This window comes from Triturus cristatus, chromosome 3_1, assembly GCF_964204655.1.
Source record: "Triturus cristatus chromosome 3_1, aTriCri1.1, whole genome shotgun sequence".
Lineage (NCBI taxonomy): Eukaryota > Metazoa > Chordata > Amphibia > Caudata > Salamandridae > Triturus > Triturus cristatus.
In genome coordinates, this window is record NC_140583.1 from 621352603 (window position 1) to 621375916 (window position 23314).

At 45.8% G+C, this 23314-nt stretch overlaps 1 protein-coding gene across 2 annotated transcripts in view; it reads right to left on the reverse strand.

Annotated features, from left to right (window-relative positions):
- Window positions 1–1577: 1577 nt before the first annotated feature.
- Window positions 1578–23314, reverse strand: part of SLC51B (SLC51 subunit beta) — a 64629-nt gene continuing 42892 nt past the window's right edge. For both annotated transcript variants that reach the window (XM_085644575.1, XM_085644576.1), the window contains exon 4: window positions 1578–3879. In XM_085644575.1, coding sequence (XP_085500701.1) covers window positions 3615–3879 — 265 coding nt within the window. In that variant the 3' untranslated portion in view covers window positions 1578–3614. The remainder of the gene's footprint in view (window positions 3880–23314) is intronic.

Here is a 23314-nt window from a genome sequence, read left to right on the forward strand (position 1 = left end):
TAAAAATGTGACTTAGAGACACTGACCAAATTCTCCAACCACTCACTGACACCAGAAAAATGCTAAATAGTCCTATATCAAATCAGCTATTATTACATTTAACAAATGAAAATGATCAACACTATTTTTGAACTTGTCAATAATTGTTGATCATAAACTTGCTTTTTCTCGATGATCTTAAGACGGACATGCTGGTGACCTGAACTAAGCATGCTCTGACTTATCACGACTATAGGTTGACACCAGGAGTATTTATAAAACCACAGTAGAAAGAGGAAAGTCTACACTAAATTTTGATCCGACTTCAGTCAAAGAAGTCATGATCATTGAGTTCTCAGAGTCAAGTAATGACTAGCTTAGACGACATAGATGGTCGCAGCTACTTCTACCATTTTCAGAGCAAAACATCCAGCCATTGCAGTTTGGGACAGCATTTGCTTACAACCAGATTAGCATGATTGTGGATTGATTGGCCTAGCAAAAGGGGACATTGAGCAGCAACAGAATATAAAGAATCATGCTGCATGAAAACTAAACCAATGCAAAAAGAAGACCATCAACGATTGAGACCTTGTGAAATATGCATTGTTCACCTTCATGCAAAGGGTCACTCCAAGATCCTGGCGGCAAAGCAGGAAGTAATACACTGATCAGCACAAAAGTCATTAAATGATTCAGTTGCCAAGACACCACCCCCCTGCATTCAGTCAATAATGCCACACAGCAGGCATTCCTAAATACAGGCATATTTTCACAGAGGTACATTGCTTTGGAGTGACAGAACCCTATCTTGTGCAATCACACCCCATTTTATTTAAAATACAGAAAGTATCAAAAATGATTCATAAAACAATGCAAAACTCAGCTCTTCAATGTTACTTTCAAGTGTTATGGTCCATCTTTAATAAAAGATAATATCTGAACTTGCAAAATAATTGGTGCCCTTTTTTGGGTTTAAGAGCTATATAAAAAAATAAACATGAACAAATACTTATGCTTTATAAGCGAATGGAACACTTAATGTAACTATAGCACATGTATTATATGCTGTATGCTGTGCAGTGTGGATATAGGGGGACAGCGTCAATACTGTCCAAAACAAGGTCAAAATATGACATTTTAAGTGGAAATGCAGGCAAACCTGCTTTAGGGATGACACCAGGTGCCCAGTTGGCCTAGACATCTAGTGGTGCTGATAATGGATACAGAATGGGACACCAGAAGTTATTGAGTGAATGGTACTTGACATGTAGTTTAGGTGGTGTTAGATATGTAGTGTGAATGTAGAGTGACGAGGGCAGATTTGCAGTGCAAATACTGGTAAATATACAGTGGAGAGGCTGGCAGACTCAAGGTGGAGACTGATAGCTACACAGTGGTGAGGCTGATAAATGTGCCACCGGGGATGTGGTAGATATGATATGGGGAAATTTGAAGGCATAGATTGCCAATGCTAGTACACACAACAAGGGGTTGCTGGTACATCCACAGTGTGTATCTATAGATATGCAGTAGAGATGCTGAAAAACATGCTGAAAAACATGCATTGCAGAAAGTGGCTAGTCATACACATGCAATGTGGTTGCTGATAGATATTTAATGGGCATGCAAGTGTTTTTATTGAGTTAAACAAAAATACAAACAAACAAACAGAACTGTAAGGTACTAAGCATAAATGATCCTGTGTTGCACCCTAAGAGAATCCCGAGATGGCATATCAGCATGTACATAGAGCCCAAGAAACAATTCAAAGAGTTGCATCAGAATACAAAGTTGGTGAAACAATGGAGAATGATATCAATGTGTATCCAACTCAAACAGAATTAATCAAGTCGATTCAATTCACATTACTAACCAACCACTCACCTGGTAGACATCGGCTGTGGTTGGTGGGTTTGAAGTTGTTTCCATGTGGCCTTAACCTAAAGCTCTAAAGATGGAGGACAGAAATCAAGCTGGGCAATTCTAGACCATTCTGGGACATTCACAACATTGCAATCCTTTTTGTCAGTTCAAAACCCAGATAGTTTTTGTCCATACGTGTTTCCCCTTTATCCTCAGGTAGTACTCCTGTTTGTGTTGTCCTGAGAATTATCTTTCGAGGTAACCATTGATCCTGCCAGTGTCCCATGAGTGGAATGTGTTGCCATTGTGCAGTCCCACAGCAACTGAAAGAAATCAGTCACCTCATGGGTAAATCTAGTGCAAACAGGGAATGACATTTCATGTTATCAAGGACATTTGAAGTTAAAAAAAAGTCCAGCTGAATTGTATCAATTTTAGGCTACTGTTGTGGACACATTTGATGGAGCTAGAGGCTCTACCCTGTGTTTCCTTTGTGACTTCTTCATCCAGCTCCCAAATTGATCTGAATCTGGACAAGTCCTAAGTCTTGGTATCAGTCATTGCTCAATATATGACACAGACATTGTTTGATCCCTTTACCCCCAATTCTCTGATGGTGTGCAGCACTCCTGTTTCTCTAGGTTAATTTGGAATCATGCCTCAGCTACCGTGAACCACGTCTGCTAATTACTTGTATTACAGAAACTGACGCACTGGGATATCGAACCCCTCCATAGTATCAAGACATTATTTGAGATTTTGGCTTTTAAGTAGATGAGCCATTTTGTTGCAAAACATACTTTGCTACACAGTGACATTAATTCCTTTGGCTCCTTTGAAATAATGTCCACCCACTTGGAGAAAACATTTGGCTATAAAACTGTCCTACGGTGATAGGACTATAACCGTCCTAACCACTGCAACCATTCTGGGAGGTCACATGCAGGTACAAACTCAGTGAAGAATGTGGAAGAGATTGGTAGATGCAACGTCAACGCTGCTTAACATGCAAGGCAGATGCTCGTGAATATATAGCAGCGTGGATTCTGGTATAGGTAGTGACTAGGCTGTTTAAGTCGCTTGGCTGCTGGTAGATAGCGGTTTGGATGCTGGTTGGCATGCAGTGTTAATGTTGGAAGCCATCCAGTGGGGATGATGTTAGATGTGCAATAGAGGGCTAGTAGAAATGCAGTAAGTAATGTTGTGCACTGGCACGGCTGGTAGTTACCCAGTGTTGATGGTGGTAGAGAAGCAATGGTGATGCTAATAGAGATGGCAGTGGAAGTGTTGGTAGACATACATTTTTGATGCTGGTTGAGGGTAGTGCTAGGTACGTAGATGTTAATACGTATGCATGGAAGAAACCAATAGATGCAGAGGGAATGCTGGCAAGCAAGCAACAGATGAATTGGTAAATACACATGGGGTACTCTTTTAGATACACACTGAACAGTCTTATTTGGCATACATGAGGCAGTTTGATAAACACAGAGTTGCAAAGCAGACAACTGTAAGTTGAGTAGATATGCACTGGAATACTGGCTGCTGAAATATTAAAGTGGAATCCCCATTCCATGGCTAGCCGACAGGCCATCTTATGGCCTGAATGTACCCATCTGTAGTGTCCCATGACATGCACAGGTATACAGTAGTCCATTTATTCTAAAAGCTCCACTGGTCTCTGTTCATCCTCTCCTAGGGGGTCTTCTAATGCAAAGATTTTGGTCAGATCTGGCAGCTCTTTGGGTGTGGGTTTACAGGATTCAACTTCAGACGTCACCACTTTTCTGAACAACTATGCGTTGTTCCCATCTGTTTACTTCAGACGTCGCCACTTCTCTATACAAGGATGTGACATTCCCATCTTTCCATTCGACTACAATATCTCCGGCTTCGCGGCTTTTATCCAATCCCAGGTCTTGTCTCAAAGCGCTGTCATCCTCTGTTAGCAAGACTGTGGCCTGCTTGGGCTCCAACCCTGTCGATTTTATGTCCATGGAAGCTGGGGCATACAGCACGTCACGCTTCCGCTTCCTAGGATAGCAATGCAAAGAGGTTGGTATGAAAAAGAGACAGGCACATGTATGACCTGTATTGTAGTAATAACAAACAATGCTTTGGTGAAAGTGCTCAAGAAATGCTGCAAATTAAAGAGCCCATTCCTAAAAAAGTAGTGCAAGTAATGAAAGTGTGTACAAAAAAAAATCTTTCTTGAATGTATCCAGGTCATTTAACCAAACAGTACAAGTCACATATTTAAGGTCAAAGCAGACATTGGGGTATTTCCCAGGCTTGGAAATTACAGCAAACAGTGAATATCGTACTCGTCTAATGCACTAAGAAATCATTGGCAAAACAATAGAGAACATACTTCATCAGATAATCAATCCTCATCAATATTGATTCATTCAAAACTGGGATACTTTTGATACTGTTCCAAAGATGGATCGCCTTGGCAAAAGAATGGAAATAACAGAAGTTGCAGTGCTGACCTTCCTAGCTGCAGAGAAGGCTAAGATGAACTGTTCATTTATGAACAAAGTGATGGGAAGAATTGGTTTGGGAAAACTGTTGTATATTGGCATTAGCATATACATACAACAAGGAGTCATTCAGAGTGGAATACTTCAGTTAAGGTCATTTTATAGCAGACACCAGAAAGGGGTGTCCCTTATCTGCACACTTCATTACATTAACAACTGAAATACTAACACACAAAAATATGAGAATTAACTTTAGAAGAATGAACAGTGATTAGCGATGTTGTTTTAGTGGTCTTTTTTAAAAGTTTATATTTTTTGCAAATAACAGAAAACAGGTATTATTCTCACTAACATTTGACATAGTCATAGCGAATATGTAGTGTTATATCAGAGTTACATCTGCACAACACCATCTTCAGGCACATTAGATTTCTTTGACTCAATAGCAATATACATATCTACTTTTAGTCCAGAGTGTATTTTCCGGGCGATATATTCGTTTTGAATCACATTTCTTCCTCAGATTCTGAGCCTCTGCTGGTGTGTTAGATTCTTTTGATTGTAAATATCCCTGTAGGGTTCTAAGAAATCTCTGTGCTGCGAGTTGGGATGCTTGAGGTCACTGTATTTCTCAATAGCCGTGTGGCAATAGGTCATATTTTTAGGTCGAGCATGGGCAGCACATGCGCTGCTCTTCGAGGCATGCTGTATTCGAGTATCGACTTGAAGCCGTCCATATTTGTCCTTGGCTTGTGTCATTTTCCTTTGTAAATGCTGGCTTCTGATTCGTTAGTAGGCTTGTTAGTCCCTCCTTTGAACCGCTTTGTCTTCATTTGTAACCCCCCATGAGGACTGGTCCTTTTACTTCTGCTGTTACACGGTATGTCTTATTTAGTCTGTAATCACTATTTTCTTTAACGAGTTTCTCCAACTGCAGGCACGACATGCTTTTCTGCAACATTCAGTGCGCCATGATTTCTTTCACTTTCCAAGCAGCCCGGGACAATGGCGGCCGCTTCTTCGAAATGAAATAGGTCTAGCATTTACAAGAGTTTGAGTTATTGGCATTGTAAATGACAATGCCTTTTATTTATGTGTTAACTATCAAAACCGATACATAAAAGGTATTGTCATTTATATAGCCAAGAGCTTAAACTCTCGCAATTGCGAGACCTATTGCATTGCATGTTTAACCATGCTGTTCCTGTGGGGACCACGGGTGACAACAATCGCTATCACTTGGCCAGTAGCATCACCATTGATGTGACCGGACGTAGTGACTGGGGTAAGTTCATATTTAGTCATAGGGGGGCTAGTTCTGGTGTAGGATCCAGAGGGAGTTCTAGCATCTGTTAAGGTACAGAACACCTTTCCCCCAAAAGTCCCAGGCTATGTGCAAGAAGGCTGCATTGATTGCTTTACATTTCTTACATCGTATAACACCCCCCTGTGGTAAACGGGCAATACGATCGTGTTTGTACTATAGACTGTGTAAGAATTTAAAATGGATTGAATTGTACTGGTACGTGAAGGGAATAACCTTTCCCTGGGCGCAGCAAGACTTCCAAGCCTTGTCTGAGATCACTCTCCTCAAATCGGATTCCCGTTCCCTCTTGATTGGTGTATGTCTGTGGTACTGCAGCGTTTACGCTCACTCGGTGTAAAAAGGAACCTGTCTTACCTATGTCTGCCCTCTGATCAGTTTAAAGAGCACTGTCAATTCTATTGGGGCCTTCGGAAAGTCAGTAAGTGTAGATCTCGCTGTATGTCGCAGCCTGTGGTACAATAGCACAACCAGGGCATTATTTCTATCTCGTTCCTGAAATGCCGGTGATGTAATAAACTGTCCACCGGAGAACAAATCTCCCAGTACCTCCACCCCTAATTGTTCTAATAACGTATTTACAGATTACTCCCATAACGGCGGGAGGAAGGGGTTATTATCAATTGACAGCATTGGGGAGTTTAGCATGTCTATTCCCAGATATTTCGCGATGTTCCACCACCCACAGTGATGGTGGCTATTAAATGTCCGTCCTCCCGAGTGTGGTGGGGTTTACGGGCTATTGGTTAATGAGTCTGGTCTGACCAAGGTTCTCTCCTCTTTAATGTGCGTGAGTTTGGCACTCCTGTGATACCAATGTTGTGCACGGTGGGCCCGCGCTATTAGCTAGTAATGATATAGATCAGGAACTGCCAGTCCACCCCCGTATAGTGGATGTGTCAGCAGCGACCAGTGGATTTGTGGTTGCGTCCCTCCCCTCAAACTAATCTGGTGAGTAACTGCTGTAGATGATGGGAAAAAAAACAGGCAAATCTATTGGAACGTTGACAAATAGATATAAGAATCGATATAGGTAAGTCATTCAATCTGTTCACTTGCAAATTGAGTGCCATCCCGAAATTTTGCCTCTGTAGTTCTCGCATATCTCTTGTGCCCCATTGTATACCCCCAAATTTCTAGTGCGAGTAGGCCCACATACTCTTTATAAAATTCCTTAGGGATGTCGTTACATTCTAGTGTCTTACCATTGGCTAAAGCTGCTGAGGCCAGTTTTACATCCTCTTGTGTTATGGGGAATTTAGCAGTTCTCAATGTCCCCATCCACCCATGCCAGTGCCACATTGTCGAGGTACTGTTGTGTATATCGTGCTCTAGAGAAATACAAGACTTAGTAATATTCACTAATGGTGAGACATATTTGGTGGACGTTTTCATGACTCCGTCATGTCCCTGTATACTGCCTATCTGTGTGTGCATGTCCTGTGTACATTTAACACCCATGATAGTGTCTGGTCGGCCCACCTCTCCAAAGGGTCTGCTTCCCTAGGTACAGAATGTCGTGGTTCACAGCTTTGCAAAACTTTCCCAGGGACTCTTTTATGGAGGCCAGCAGGTAGGGGTCATAATTCTTGTCATAGTCAGTTTGCAATCTCTTGATTTGGCCATCAAGTGTGTCCAGAGCTTTTAGAAATACAAACTCCCCATATGTATGCCTTGAAGCCATCCCTTACCATGACCACTTTGGACATAGAGCCTTCACCGTGTTTAAAGTAACCTAGGATACTTTCCGTGACTTCCGATTTCAAGACGGAGTCGCTCAGTTCACTGCCCTTCAATTGCCATTGCCTGTTTAGAAGTAGAGTGCAAGGGCCTCGAGTGTCAATTAAACTGGGGAATGGTCCAATAAAATTCTCGGTAGGATGTTGGAATCTTGCACCAGTCCCATAACTGGAGGTGTCATCAGCCAGATATTGCTATGAGAGCTAGTGTCATACACTGTGGAGTAGAATGTGAAGTCTGTCCGTTGTTGATGTAGTGTTCTCCATGCGTCTTTCATTTCATAGAGCTCCATAATTTTGCCAAGAGCTGCTGCTACTTGCGGATTAGAGATGTGTGTCGGTGTAGAACGATCCTGTTGTCTAGATACTGCCACATTAAAGTACCAACCAGGTCATAGGTAGGTGAGCTAATTTATGGCATTGGTCATCAGCTCACCAAAAAAGTTTGGACTATCCATGTTCGGACTGTATATGTTGAGGAGGATCTGAGTGTCTACATGCCATTCCTGGATAGTAAAGGATACTGTAGTGCAGATAAGGATCCCCAATACCTGGGAATAGAAGGAGTAAGTAGCGAAAAACCTACGCAGTCCCCAAGGGGGAGCAAACGTCGGGTGTGTTCCTGATGAAATATGCGTTTTGTGCACCTGTGTCTTGCAAGATATTCTCGTACCTGCCAGCATTTTCGGGGGTTGTTCAGCCTGTGCACATTCCAGTTAATGCATCTAATTATCATAGTTCATGGTTGTGTACTATCTTTTTCTAGTCAGTGTAAGATGTCTGTGACGTGTCATATAGAGCTCGATGTCCCAGCGGTGTATCCCTCCCAAATACATCAGATGGTGAACAATAAATATAACTTCTCTGCCCTCTTCCTTTCCACACCAACTTGAACTGTCGCGGAAGAACCCTCGCAGACCAAAAAGATAGAAATACCGTGCAACAGTCTTCATAACTGCAGCTGTGCAGTTAAATGCGAAATGCTTGGGGAGATCATGCAGCCAGCCCAGTCACTGTGTAAGTGTCCATAACTGTGTAAACAGATGTTTCATAAGCCCTTACTTATTCCCACATTTAGGGTGTGGAAGAGTGTAAGGGTCAAATGCTTTCCCACTCCAACTCACATACCTATGTTGCTCACACCTTAGCAAGGATTATGCTCACTGAGAAAGTGAGAAATAATGGGAGAGGCTGGACACAAGCCAACCATGGGCCATTGTAAATCTTTGGTTGCCATTGGGTTGAAAACCCACTAATAAGGGAACATAATAATCAGTACTTGACAGGAAGTCCATAAAGCAGAACGTTGTATGCTCTTTCCACAGTCAATCCTCATCATTGCAGAGGGAGGTTTGTCTCCAACCTCTCTGAGTGGTCATCGATATGTATGCATTGGACGGTCAGCTATGCTCTAGGAAGTCCAGTGCCTCTTCTGGTTGTGTGAAGAAGTGCACCTTGCCAGCTAGTTCTACTCTCAATTTAGCTGGGTATAAAATTGGGTATTTGATCGAGTGCTTACGTAGCTGCTTCTTGTCTTTGAGGAATGGTCATTGTGCCTCTTGGACTGGAGGTGTGAAATCCGGGTAGAAAGCCACCTGAGAGTTATTGTGCTGTAAATTTGGTTGGGAACTATTAAGTCATATTATTGCATCTCTGTCACATGCAGTACTAGGTCTTGGAGGATGTCCCGGTTTGGGTGCTAGTGACCTGTGGGCGCGCTCTACAATGAAAACTGGGGAAAAGGCCTCCCTGCCAAAGAAAGATATAATATTTGCTCCACAAAGGTTACCATGTTTGGTGCCTATTCTGCTTCTGTCACTCCCATAATCCACACATTATTCCTCTGTGAGCAGCCTTCGAGGTCTTAGTTTTTAAGCTCAATCGTGGAAAGGTCTTTGGATATCGTTGCCAGCTTGCAAGTGTGTTCTCATGTGGTGTCCTTCACTTCCAATATTCTAGTTTGAATCTCTGTTAATCTAGTGTCTAGCTTATTGAAGTGGACCTTAACGTGGTTCATTCACATGGATCACTGACAGAATATCGACAACAGAAATGTCTACCTACAAAAATATCATGACAAAAATATTGTTGTAAAAAATATCGACCTATCTTCAGAATGGTAAGTACAAAACTATCAGAAAAAAAATATTGTTAAAAATATCATTGTTAAAAATTTCGTTTTTTTAATGTTTAAAACAAAATGTAAAATAAATTAAATAATACATATAATTGTAAAAAGAAAACTGTTGAAAATATTAAAAAATGTTTAAAATTAATATAATGTCAAAATAATTTATAAATACATATATATAAAATATATATTATATTTACTTATTAATAAATAATTAGTTTCATAAATTATGGAATGTTAGAAACATATCGAAAATTATAAATACATATATATGTATATACATCTTAAAAAATATAGATATATATAATAAATTAAAATATATATATATTTTTTTAACTGCATTTTACACTACATTAACTGCAACAGTAGAGAAAACGTCTGATAGCGGAGGGGATGAAATTACTATTCCCACTCCAGGGAGTGCAACAGTAGGGAAAGTGTTGGATAGCGGAGGGAAATAATTTATTATTCCCACTCCAACAAGTGCAACAGTAGGGAAAGTGTTGGATAGCGGAGGGAAATATTTACCATTTCCACTCCAGGAAGTACAACAGTAGTGAAAGTGTTGGACAGCGGAGGGGAATAATTTACTATTCCCACTCCAGCAAGTGCAACAGTAGGGAAAGTGTTGGATAGCGGAGGGGAATAATATACTATTCCCACTCCAGGGAGTGCAACAGTAGGGAAAGTGTTGGATAGCGTAGGGGTAAAAATTACTATTCCCACTTCAGGGATAGCAACAGTAGGGAAAGTTTTGGATAGCGGAGGGGAATAATTTACTATTTCCACTCCAGGGAGTGCAACAGTAGGGAAAGTGTTGGATAGCGTAGGGGTAAAAATTACTTTTCCCACTCCAGGGAATGAAACAGTAGCGAAATTGTTGAATAGCGGAGGGGATAAAATTACTATTCCCACTCCAGCGAGTTCAACAGTACGGAAAGTGTTGGATAGCGGAGGGGAATAATTACTTTTCCCACTCCAGCAAAATATTTAACATTAATTAACAAATAATTAAATAAACATAATTTACCTCCCACCATATTCCCCTATAAATGAAACCTCCAATGTAAAACATAACACAATTAACATAATTAATTAACAATTAATTAATTAAAAACAATTAACAAGCAATTTAAAAAGAATAAGTGATAAATTAATTCACAAAATTAACACTATAAAACAACTTAAAATACATTTTATATAAAAAAATAAAAACTATATATTACAATTAAATTACTTCCCAGTCTACTCCCCTATCAACCCACAACCCACTCATTAAAAAATGACACATATAACACAACTAATAATTAATAAGTAATTAATAATTAATCATTCATTATTAATAACTAATTAATACATAATTAATAATAAATGATTTCCCACAATTAACAATATAAAATATTAAATCCATAAGTATTAAATAATGCAAAATATAAATTAACAAATTATTAAACTACTACCCACCCTACTCCCCTATAAACACACAACCCGCTCCTAAAAATTTTACACAATTAACATATTTACCAATTATTAATAATTAACAACCAATTAATAACTAATTAGTAATAAATTAATTACTACAATTAACAATATAACATTTTAAATACAGGAAGGGAAGTCGGGAGTGGCCGGGCTGGACGCTGAAGAGAACCCGAGCTGCTAAAGGAGCACATCGCGACTCACCAACAGCAAGTGAAGGGGGTGATAACCAGAGAAGGAACTGGCGACCGCCCAGCGGGAAACCGAGGGTAAGTCGCAAGCCTGCGCGAACAGAGTCCCATGCCTCACGTTTCTTCACGTGTCCATCACGCTACTGTCACCAACGTCCCAGTAGCCAAAGAAGTCCAAATGCATGGATGTAACTGTCTCCCCAAAGGAAATGGAAGCACCTGGCCACCTCCACTCTCGGTGATCGACTCTAGAACGAAGGCCCGCATCCATCATGGCAAGTCATCACCAATTGTTGTCCAGATTCACCACAAGGCTGGCAATGCTATCACGCCAGTCCTCGTCAAGTGCGTCAAATGATATAGTCTTAAGAGTACCAATGGACTGGAGTCCTACACCGTTGTTAAACCAGCCGACAAGAAGACCCAGAGGCTACCTGCTAACCTGGTTTACACCTGAACTGTGGCAGTGAGAGCATGTCTTGCCCAAGACTCATCCATCCCTAAGGTTTGTGCGAGCGACTAGGTGCTGGCTCCTCGGTGGTCTTGCAGCTGCCCCCTGTCGGCACACACGCAGGCCCAGCACAGTCCACGAGCAGTCCCATGGCAAACCCGACAAAGGGCCTCCCCAGGCGGGAGAGTTGGAAGAGACATTGCCCCACTGACAGGTTACCGGATACAGCAAAATAGTCTCACAGAGATTTCAGTCAATCCAGCAACAAGTTTGTGAACTTTCACATGGACTCCAACCATGTTCTTGACGCACCCTGTTTAATGAACTATTAGACCCCCACCACAGACCATCCTCAACGTCAGCGAAGGGGAACCACCTCAGACCAAAAAACATGTGTTCACCGGCATGGTACGGCTGACATCTCCAAGCCAGGGTTCCTGTCCTGAACCACCTCGGTTAAATTATGAGTGCCCGCTGAGATCGTCCTGCTGCAGTCAGAGTCACCAGCCCCTGTCTTCTGTCTTGCTGCTGCCTGACACGAGAAGTTGATGGACCCTGTGGTGTATAGTTAATTGTTATTTACCCCCACAGGTTGGACTAGTGATTATTTTGTTTTCATTAAAATTTGGGATGAATGTTGTGTCCTGCTGGACATGTTCTAGTGTCTCAGCAGACACAGAGTTTGGTACCCACTCCCTTGGGGCAGTGAGCACAAATGCACCCCACACCCATCCTTCACAGGCATCTCGAGTGACGTGAGCCTGTTAATAAAAGGGCCCAGGTGCACGTGCTCGTGGCCAGTTAACTAACCGCATACCTGGTCTCTGTGTCGTGATTTCAGCAACGTGTGGGCCTAGTGCCCACGACACAACAACCTCCACTGTTGGTGGCTTCAGTGGGCTCGCTAGGGCCGATATCTGTGGTTTTTCGTGTGGGCAGGGAAAGCACACAGGAAGCCATTTTTTTTTTTTTTAAAACATGTTTTTATTGCAGCATTATAAACAAAACATCCATTAGGGCAACCGGTACCCGCTTATAATCTCAAATCACACCCATCGTTATAGCAATGCACACAGCCATTCAGCCCACATCCTGGGGGCCGGGCGGCGTGTTAAGACAGTGATTCATATTATCATGACGATCTCCTCATAGAGAAGCCCGGTCCATGTCCTATTATAGTCTCTGCATTTATTCCCATCAGACTCTCTCCCCAAAACCAAATACCGCCAGCCAGAAGCAACCCCTCGAAGTGGTTGACACTAGTATTGTCCGTGTCCACAGCCTCCGTCCCCATTGGCACCCACCCCTGTTAGCAGTGCCTAAGGCCTATCACTCATCACCTTCTAGGTGCCCAAGGAGAGCTGCCCATGCGCCCCGTTCCCCGGCGGTCAGCAATCAGGGATCCTTCCTGCCGGCACTCGTCTTAACACTACAACAATACCCCAGTAACTCCACCCCACCCCCCAACTGCTGCTGATGTGGGCCCTACCAGTGGTCCCTAACACTAAAGCGTGCCAGTCATCGGGGTTGGCATGTAGTCTCCCCAGCCTCAAGGAACGTGCTCCGTACGCTCCAGCCGGTGGTCTTGCAGAGCTTGTACTATCATCTCCCAGGCCCTTACCCACTCCAACCCCTTCGCGTAGCACACAGGCAGCCATCATGTGCACTACCCTCTACAGGCGGATTCTCAGTCTGTCCAAAGTAAGGTAAAGAACACACTGATAATAGACAAGTTGTACGTTTTTAAAATCAACTGGAATTCTGAGTTCATTATCACAAGCAAGGAAACTGCAACACTGCAAGGCTTTGCCCCATTCAAATTGACTAGTAAAAACATTAAATACCTAGTTATCAAAATATCCATATCTGTTAACATAGTTCTCAAAGAGGTAACTGAACATATAGAAGGTAAAATGCTGATTTACCTTTATATTTTTAAGTTACATATCGGAAAGAGGAGAAAGTAACCTTACCAACAAAGTTACAGAGACGGTGATAATAATGAATATGCTACTTACCAGTATGCATCTGTTCTTGGCATGTAGGGCTGCTGACATTCATATCTGTGCATAGATCGCCGCCTAGTGTTGGGTCCGGATGTTTGCACGTTGTTGTCCTGGAAGAGTCTTCAAAGTATCACGAGATAGGTGACTCCTCCCCTGGACCACAGTGCGCATGGGCATCCTCTCCATCCTTAGATTGTTTTTCGCCATTGTGGCAGTGATGGAGTAGATACAGTAAGTGATGACCATGCTATACAGTAATTCTGAGAGCTGCAGCTGCTACAGGCGCCGGGGAGGAGGGTGGGCGATATGAATGTCAGCAGCCCTACATGCCAAGAACAGATGCATACTGGTAAGTAGCATATTCAGTTCGAGGCATGTGGGCTGCTGAATTCATATCTGTGCATAGAATACATAGCAGTACCTCCTATTAGCGGCGGCTACCCGTGCCAGCTGCAGCAGTCTGAAAAAGAGTTTTGAGAACAGCCTGTCCTACAGCTGCCTGCTGTTTTGAGTGTACATCTACGCAGTAGTGTTTGGTAAATGTATTTACAGTGGACCATGTGGCTGCTCTACATATTTCCTGTAAAGGAATGTTTCCCAGGAAAGCCATGGACGCCCCAAACTTTCGTGTTGAGTGGGCTCGTGGGGGAATCGTTAATGTGCGTTTAGCTTTTTGATAGCAAATTTGAATACATTTAACGATCCATCTGGCTATACCTGCTTTGGAAATGGCGTTGCCCTTGTGTTGTGGAGAAAAGGCAACGAAAAGTTGTTTTGTCTTCCTAAAGACCTTAGTTCTGTCTATATAGTACATGAGGGCTCTCTTTACATCTAGTGTATGGAGCATTCTCTCTGCGACGTTTTGTGGATTTTGAAAGAAAACAGGCAGTTCAATAGTTTGATTCATGTGGAACTGCGATATCACCTTGGGCATGAATTTGGGATTGGTACGTAGTACAACCCTGTTTGTGTCAACCTGTATGAATGGCTCTTGAATGGTTAGTGCCTGGAGTTCACTAACTCTTCTTAACGAAGTGATTGCCACTAGGAAAGCTACTTTCCAGGTGAGGAATTGAATCTCACATGAATGGAGAGGTTCGAAGGGTGGACCCATCAGTCTGGTGAGGACCAAATTGAGGTTCCACACCGGTGCTGGTGGGTGTCTTGGGGGGAATTACTCGTTTGAGTCCCTCCAAGAAGGCTTTGATGGCAGGCACTCTGAATAAAGAGAGGTGCTGCCTGTTTTGGAGATAGGCTGCTATTGCGGTTAAATGGATACGTATTGAGGTGTATGCCAGATTGCATCGGTATAGGTGTAAGAGGTAACAGATGATGTTTTGAATGGATGCGTCCAGCGGGTTAATGTCATTGTTGTTACAATAAATGACAAACCTCTTCCATTTAGCCGCATAGCAAGCTCTGGTAGTGGGTCTTCTGGCCTCCTTGATGATATCCATACAGTCAGGTGGCAGGTTTAGGTAGCCAAACTCTAAGACTTCAGGAGCCAGATTGCCAGGTTCAGCTGTTGCGGATCTGGGTGCTGAATCTCGCCATGGTTCTGCGTCAAAAGTGCGGGTTTGATCCGCAGCCTTTGATGCGGCACCACGGAAAGTTCTAGAAAGGTGGTGTACCATGGTTGGCGCGCCCATGTGGGAGCAACTAGAATGAGTGTCAGTGAGTGTTGTCGCAGTTTGCGTGCCACTAGAGGTATTAATGGCGCTGGGGGAAAAGCGTACGCAAATCTGCCGGACCAGTTCATCCATATCGCATTGCCCTGTGACTGTGGATGTGGGAACCTGGCGGCAAAACTTTGGCATTTTGCGTTTTCGTTTGTGGCAAATAGGTCTATCTCTGGATGACCCCACTGTTGGAAGTACGGTTGGAGTACTGACGGATGTAGCTCCCACTCGTGCATCTGGTGGCTGTGTCTGCTGAGCAGATCCGCCATCTGGTTGTCCTTGCCGGGGAGGTGTTCCGCCATGAGGAATATGTTCCTCTGAATGGCCCACTTCCACATGCTCTGAGCCAGATGAGACAACTGTGGAGTGTGTTCCTCCCTGCATCTGTATGTAGTACATGGCAGTCATGTTGTCTGTCCGGATCAACACGACTTTGTTGCACAAGTGTACTTTGAATGCCTTCATGGCTAGGAAGATTGCCATCAGTTCCAGAATGTTGATGTGCATCTTCTTTTGTTGTGTTGTCCATAGTCCCTGCACTGTGTAAGTGAGTACATGAGCTCCCCAACCTTGGAGAGAGGCGTCTGCTGTCAGTATTATTTGTGGAACAGGCTCTTGGAACGGTCGGCCCTTGCAAAGGTTTTGTGGATTCCACCAATGCAGAGAGTTGTATGCCCGACCGCTCACCAACACTACGTCTTTTAGTTGCCCGTGAGCCTGATTCCATTGACGTGCTAAGCACTCCTGATGCGGGCGCATATGTAGTCTCGCGTGCGGGACTATGAAAATGCAGGAGGCCATCATGCCTATCAACTGCATGAACACTCGCGCAGGAAGGGAGTGTTGAGGTTTGAACTTTGAGATCAGCAGTTGCATGCTGTTGATCCTCGCTAAATTTGGCTGAGCTGTGGCTGCCAGAGTGTTTATGGTCGCGCCCAGGTACTGTTGTACGTGTGCGGGTTGGAGATGTGATTTTGGGTAATTTAGTGAGAATCCCAGACTGTGAAGAAGGTGAATGGTGATGGACATGTGGCTGGCACATTGCTGGGCTGACTTTGCCTGAACAAGCCAGTCGTCCAGGTAAGAGAAGACGTGAATGTGTTGTCTTCGTAGATGTGCCGCCACTGTTGCTAGGCACTTGGTAAAGACCCTGGGTGCTGTTGTTACTCCGAAGGGGAGAACTTTGAACTGGTAGTGATGCCCCTGAATAGTGAACCTGAGATATTTCCTGTGTGAAGGGTGTATGGGTATGTGGAAATACGCATCTTTTAGGTCCAGTGTTGCTAGGAAGTCTCCCTGACTGAGTAGCGGGAGAACTTGCTGTAGGGTGAGCATATGGAAATGCTCTGAGAGAATGTAGTGGTTGAGGGGTCTCAGGTCTAGTATAGGTCTGAGCGACCCGTCGTTTTTTGGGATTAAGAAGTACAGAGAGTACACCCCTGTCCCCTGCTGGTTGACGGGCACGACCTCTATTGCACCTTTTTGCAGCATACTTAGCACTTCCTGCTGCAATAATGCTAAGTGCTCTACGGACATAGGACGGTGCTTTAGCGGTATGTTGGGTGGGGTGGAGGTTAATTCGAGACAGTAACCGTGCTGGATAATGTCCCTGACCCACCTGTCTGTGGTGATGGTTTTCCACGTGGACAGGAACCGCTAGAGTCTCCCCCCGACAGGTGTTGTGTGGTCGGGGGGAAGGGAGAGGGCGTCACTGTTTGTTTTTGGGTGAGGACCTGGTGTTGCCGTAACCACGTCCTCTGCCCTTGGTGCTGGAGCCACGATATCCACCTCTGTTGGTTTTATCGTAGGTACTCTGTGTGCCCCCTTTAGTGTATTGCTGCTGTGACCCCTGGCCTCTAGCTGCTCCTCTATTCCCGGGGCGACGAAAGGAGCCACTACGAAACTGCTGCGTTTGCAGAGCCCCCATTGATTTCGCAGTGTCAGTGTCTTTCTTAATTTTCTCGAGGGTAGTGTCAACTTCAGGGCCGAATAAGTAGTCGGGGTTGACTGGTTGATTTAAGATGTTGTTCTGAATCTCCGGCTTGAAGCCTGAGATTCTCAACCATGCGTGTCGTCTCAACATGACACTTGTGTTGATTGCCCTTGCCGCTGTGTCGGCAGCATCCAGGGCGCACTTGATGGATGCATTGGTAAGGAGTTGTCCCTCTCTGATGAGGAGCTCCGCTGCCTCTTTGTATTCATCTGGCAAATGTTGGAGTAGTGATTCTAGTGTGTCGTAGTGGGAACGATCATAACGGGCCAGGAGTGCCTGTGTGTTGGCAATGCGCCAGATGTTTGCTGCTTGCGCTGCAATCCTTTTGCCTGATGTCTCCAGCACTTTGGACTCCTTATCTGGGGGAGGAGCATCACCTGTTGTCTGCGAATGGGCTCATTTGCGAGCGTTAGCAACTACCATGGAGTCCAAAGGTAACTGACCCCTAATGTACATAGGGTCTCCGGGTGCAGGCTTGTATTTTTTTGTCAATCCTGGGGTTTAGCACCCGTGCCCTGGTTGTTGCCTTAAAAATGTCTTTTGCGGGTTTGAGAACTCCTTTCAACATGGGCAGAGTCTTGACAGTTCTTTCGGAAGAGGCGAAAGTGTCCACCAAGAAGTCGTCTTCGACAGTGTCAGAATGGAGTTCTACTCCATGATTGGCAGCAGCCCGTTCTATGAGGGCATTGAAGGCAGCAGTGTCCTCTGTGGGAGATGTCTTTGTGCTGTAAAGCTGAGTGTCATGGGTATCTGGCGCGGTACCCTGGTCTGTAGGGTCATCCCATGCCTGATCTGGGTGTTGCAGATGCTCATCAGGATCGACATCCCCAGGGTAGGTGGTATCATCTCCCATATAGTCCTCTACTGCGTCTGTCTCTGAAGGCGTAGGAGAAAAGGACTGGAGATCCTGATAGGAGGGTTGTAAGCGTTCATGAAGAACTGGTTCCGACCCCGCTGGCAATTTGTGCTTGAGAGGGATTCTGTAGGAGTCCAATCCCCTCTCTGGCGTGATTTTCCGCTTGCGGAGCATCAGTTTACCAGTGTTGGCGTCGATGAATTGTGGCTGTGAAGGCTCAGAATCTGTGTGTCCAGTAGACGGGGACTGTGTCTGTCAGACACGTGTTCGGATCTCGAACATCTTCGGCGCCGTGGACGGCGGCAAGCCAGAAGTGATGTTGGTCGGCGCCGAGGGTGCTTTTGGAGCCTTGTGCGTGTCGGGGCCCGACGTGGATCGGAGGGCTGCCCGTTCCCTGATGCGTTGCAACGATGCCACGACTTGTTGCACGGAGAACGCAGAAGGCTCTTTGGAACCGGTCGGCACCTTGGAGGTAGGCGTCGACTGCTTTGGAGCCATGGGGTCATCGATCCGAAGAGAGGTATCGACGGTCGTTGGAGTCGACAACTTGGCGTGTGCCGCTGTCTTCGACGTCGACGCAGATGGGGCGGCCAGTTTGACTTTGGTGGTAGGGGCCGACAGCTTCGGTGCCAGAGGCCGAGGCGCTTTGTGGGGACCGAGGGCCTTTTTCTTCGGGTCGGCACCGATATCCGCTGCAGTGAGTTCGGCGCCGAAATCTTTTTTACTGCGTTCGGGGCCGACGGCCTTTGCTGGCGTCGAAGGAGTGGAGGGCTTCGAGGCCTTCGAGCCGATTACAGCCAGTTTCACTTTTGGTTTCGGTGGAACTGGTGCGACGATTGGTTTCGGTTTCGCTGAAGGGAATCCAGTCGCTTTCGTTAATAATTGGCTCGTGCGGGATGTTCGAGGCCGGGCCCGAAGGCGGGGCCGAAGAACTTTGAGATTGATCTCGGGTAAGGCCTGGAGGCGATCTCTCGACCTGAGCCTTATGATGACGCACTTTGTCGGCCTCCGTATCGACGGGTGGGCCTGGCTCCTCGCTAGAGCTATCTTCTTCGGCCCCAAAGGCCTCATCGTAGTCTCCTACCTCGTCGATGACTTCTTCCCTTTGAAAAAGCACCTCATCGTCGTCTTCCGATCGGGAATCGTGTTCGGAAGCGGGGCTGGAGTCTACTTCTTCCACGCTCTCGGCGTCCTCGTCTTCGGTGCTGAAGATGTTGGCCGGGGCAGGCGCCGAATGCTGCGCTTCTAATCTCGCCACCCGTCGATTCCGGAGAGTCTTCTTCGACCGGAATCGGGCACAGGCCATACATTTCGACTCATCGTGATCCGGTGAGAGACATTTGTTGCATACCGGGTGGACGTCGATGTGTGGGTATTTTGCGTGGCATAAAGGACACCGTTTGAATGGAGTCCTCGATTCCATCGTCGATGGAAGTTCGATGTTCGGACCAAACGGATCCGAAAGGCTGGAAGAAGGTTCTAAAATAGTAAAGAAACTAGTCGATACCGAACGGGAACAGTACCGACAAAAACTAAAGGCCTTTTGGCCTTAAACTGAATTTTCCTAACTTGAGCTAAGATAAGCACATCCGAACCCAATGGCGGAAAAAAACAATCTAAGGATGGAGAGGATGCCCATGCGCACTGTGGTCCAGGGGAGGAGTCACCTATCTCGTGATACTTCGAAGACTCTTCCAGGACAACATCGTGCAAACATCCGGACCCAACACTAGGCGGCGATTTATGCACAGATATGAATTCAGCAGCCCACATGCCTCGAACAGAGATGAATTCACAGAGAAGGGATTCGTCTTCTTTGGGCACAGCCACACATTATCAAAACTCACATTTGAGAACAGTTGCTGAGTGGCCATGGAGAGACTATATAAAGATTTAGGCACATTTGGATGAAGCAGTTGTTGAAAGCATTTTATTGGACCTGATATGGCTCTAGAAATACAACACAGACCTCAAAACACCTGCTTGAAAAAGTACGAAACACTTCTATAAAGTTTTAAATATCCAGTACATAAAGAGGCTGACAACAAGTTCATTACTGTTTGCACCCATCGACATTAAAATCTCAAGAGGAGTGAAAATGAAGGGAAAGTAATTGCTTGATCCCAGGGTGCATTTTTACAAAGGCAACAATAAATGCTTTGATCAATAAACGATGGACTTTGGAATCAGTTAAAATACATTTAGCGAGGAGGAGCTTAGCGCGTGATCAAGATGGCCGCGTGAGCCTAGAGCTCCCGAGACCCTCGCTCCCTCCGGCATCTATCCTGTCTATTATCCTGTACTTGATGCCCGGGCTATTGGAGAGGATCTGCTGCTGAGGCGGGAACCGTTGTCCGGGTCGAAATCGCCCACCGGAGACCGAAGTTATACTGCCTGGAAGTTTGGGGCCTAATCCCCGCACGGTGCCCGGGACTCGCGTTGGCACAGTGCCCGTGCCCTAATTGAACAACAGCGGCCTGGTCGGGGAGGAGTCGTCGGAGGTGGAGGGGATTTCACTTTCACTTTCGATTTTGCCTTCCAGTCTCCAGGGCGCCCGTGACGGGGCGTGCGCGGCGCCAGCCACTGGTTGCATGCCCATTTACCCTGTACGGGCCAGGAGATTGTCTACACGGCAGATTGAGATGTCGACCAGGTCGGACGCCGAAAAGCAGAAGCCCAAGAACACCAGGCGGGGCACCTCCACCCAGACTAATACCATGGACCGCTATGCCCATCAGAGGGGGTCCCCGGGCGAATCGGGCCCGACGTCGGAAGCCTCGAAGGACGCGGCGTCCCCCTCCACAGAATTAACCCTGCAGGACATCATGGGGGCCATCGAAGGGATGAAGTCCTCGATTGGGCAGCAATTTGAGACCCTGGCACAAAAAGTAGATGCCATATCGATAGATGTCAACCTCTTTCGGGCCGACCTCGGCAAAACTAATGAGCGGGTTCAGTCCTTGGACCTCAAGACTGCCGGCCTCCTGGGCGATGTCTCCGGCCTCCAGCTGGAAGTCCGTACTCTCCGGGCAGCAAATGATCACTTCGCCCGCCGGTTGGAGGACTTCGAAGGCCGTGCTAGACGCAACAACGTCCGCATCATTGGGGTCCCGGAAAATTCGGAGGAGCAGTCGGTGGACCTGTTCGTGGAGGACCTGGTGGTGAACCATCTGGCACCCAAAGGCCTTAGCAAGTTCTTTACCGTCGAACGGGCCCATAGAGTTCCTGGCGGGAGGCCCAAGGTGGGGGCCCCACCAAGGCCGATTGTCGCCCGGATCTTTAATTTCAGGGATCGAGATGCCATACTACAAGCATCGCGGATGGCCGGCCCGCTGCCATTCCAGAACACTACTGTAAGCTTTTATCCGGACTTCACTCAGATGGTGCAAAAGCAGCGGCAAGGCTTCATGGCGGTCAAGAGAAGACTGCGTGAGATGGGACTAAAATATGCCATGCTCTTTCCTGCAAGGTTGCGGGTGGTGTTCGAAGAGCGAACTTTCTTTTTTGAGGCACCCGACATGGTCGGAGACTGGTTGGACACTCTGCCCCAAGGGCGGCCTGGCATGGAACGCTCTGGTGGCGCAGATGGTGCCGGTGACGAACATTGAACCGGGACTTAAGTACCACGACTCCGATCCCTCCGGGAGGTTGATAGTCCGGGGGGTGGCGGGGGCAGTAGGGGAGCTTTTCCTCCTCTGGGGTTCTTTCCGTAGACTAGTTTTATAAGGGGCGACAGGCACACTGCAAGTTGGGGGGCACTTTAGAGCTTACGCAGGGGTGCAGGGTGGGGGGTGGGTGGGGTTTGTTGTTGGGGTTGTCGTTGTTTTTGGTTCTGCAAGGCGTCATGATGCAAGCTCCTGTGGTTCGGGTCGGGTTCCACGTGGGTGGTGGTGGTCTCCTTACATGCTGGGATGGGGGGTAGGGGCCTCAAAATACTCAGTTGGAATGTGAATGGCCTGGGGGATCGTATTAAGCGTGGGATTGTACTGCAATTTCTGAAGAGATGTGCCCCTGATATTGTCCTCTTGCAAGAGACGCACTTGATTGGCAACACGTGCCATGCACTCAATCGTAAAGGCTATAAGTTTGTTGCTCATTCCGGGTTCACCTCGGGTTCCAGAGGGGCGGGAATACTAGTCAGGTCCTCTCTCCCATTTGAGGTTGACTCTACTACTGTAGACGATAGGGGGCACTTCGCGGCAGTAGCGGGACGGTGGGAGGGCAGGACGCTGGTCCTGGTGTCGGTTTATGTCCCCCCTGCATTGCAGCCCACTGGGGAACAACCTTTACAACGCAACTTTTACAACGCACTACCATTACAACGCATTTTTTACAACGCATAATCCATTACAACGCATGACATTACAACGCATGACACTACAACGCATTTTTAAAAACTACCTTTACAACGCATTCCATTACAACGCATACTACCATTACAACGCATACCATTACAACGCATAATATTACACTATACTATCCAACACTTACCCTACTGATGCACCCCCTGGAGTTAGAATAGTAATTTTTACCCCTACACTATCCAACACTTACCCTACTGTTGCACCCCCTGGAGTTAGAATAGTAATTTTTACCCCTACACTATCCAACACTTACCCTACTGTTGCACCCCCTGGAGTTAGAATAGTAATTTTTACCCCTACACTATCCAACACTTACCCTACTGTTGCACCCCCTGGAGTTAGAATAGTAATTTTTACCCCTACACTATCCAACACTTACCCTACTGTTGCACCCCCTGGAGTTAGAATAGTAATTTTTACCCCTACACTATCCAACACTTACCCTACTGTTGCACCCCCTGGAGTTAGAATAGTAATTTTTACCCCTATACTATCCAACACTTACCCTACTGATGCACCCCCTGGAGTTAGAATAGTAATTTTTACCCCTATACTATCCAACACTTACCCTACTGATGCACCCCCTGGAGTTAGAATAGTAATTTTTACCCCTATACTATCCAACACTTACCCTACTGATGCACCCCCTGGAGTTAGAATAGTAATTTTTACCCCTACACTATCCAACACTTACCCTACTGTTGCACCCCCTGGAGTTAGAATAGTAATTTTTACCCCTACACTATCCAACACTTACCCTACTGTTGCACCCC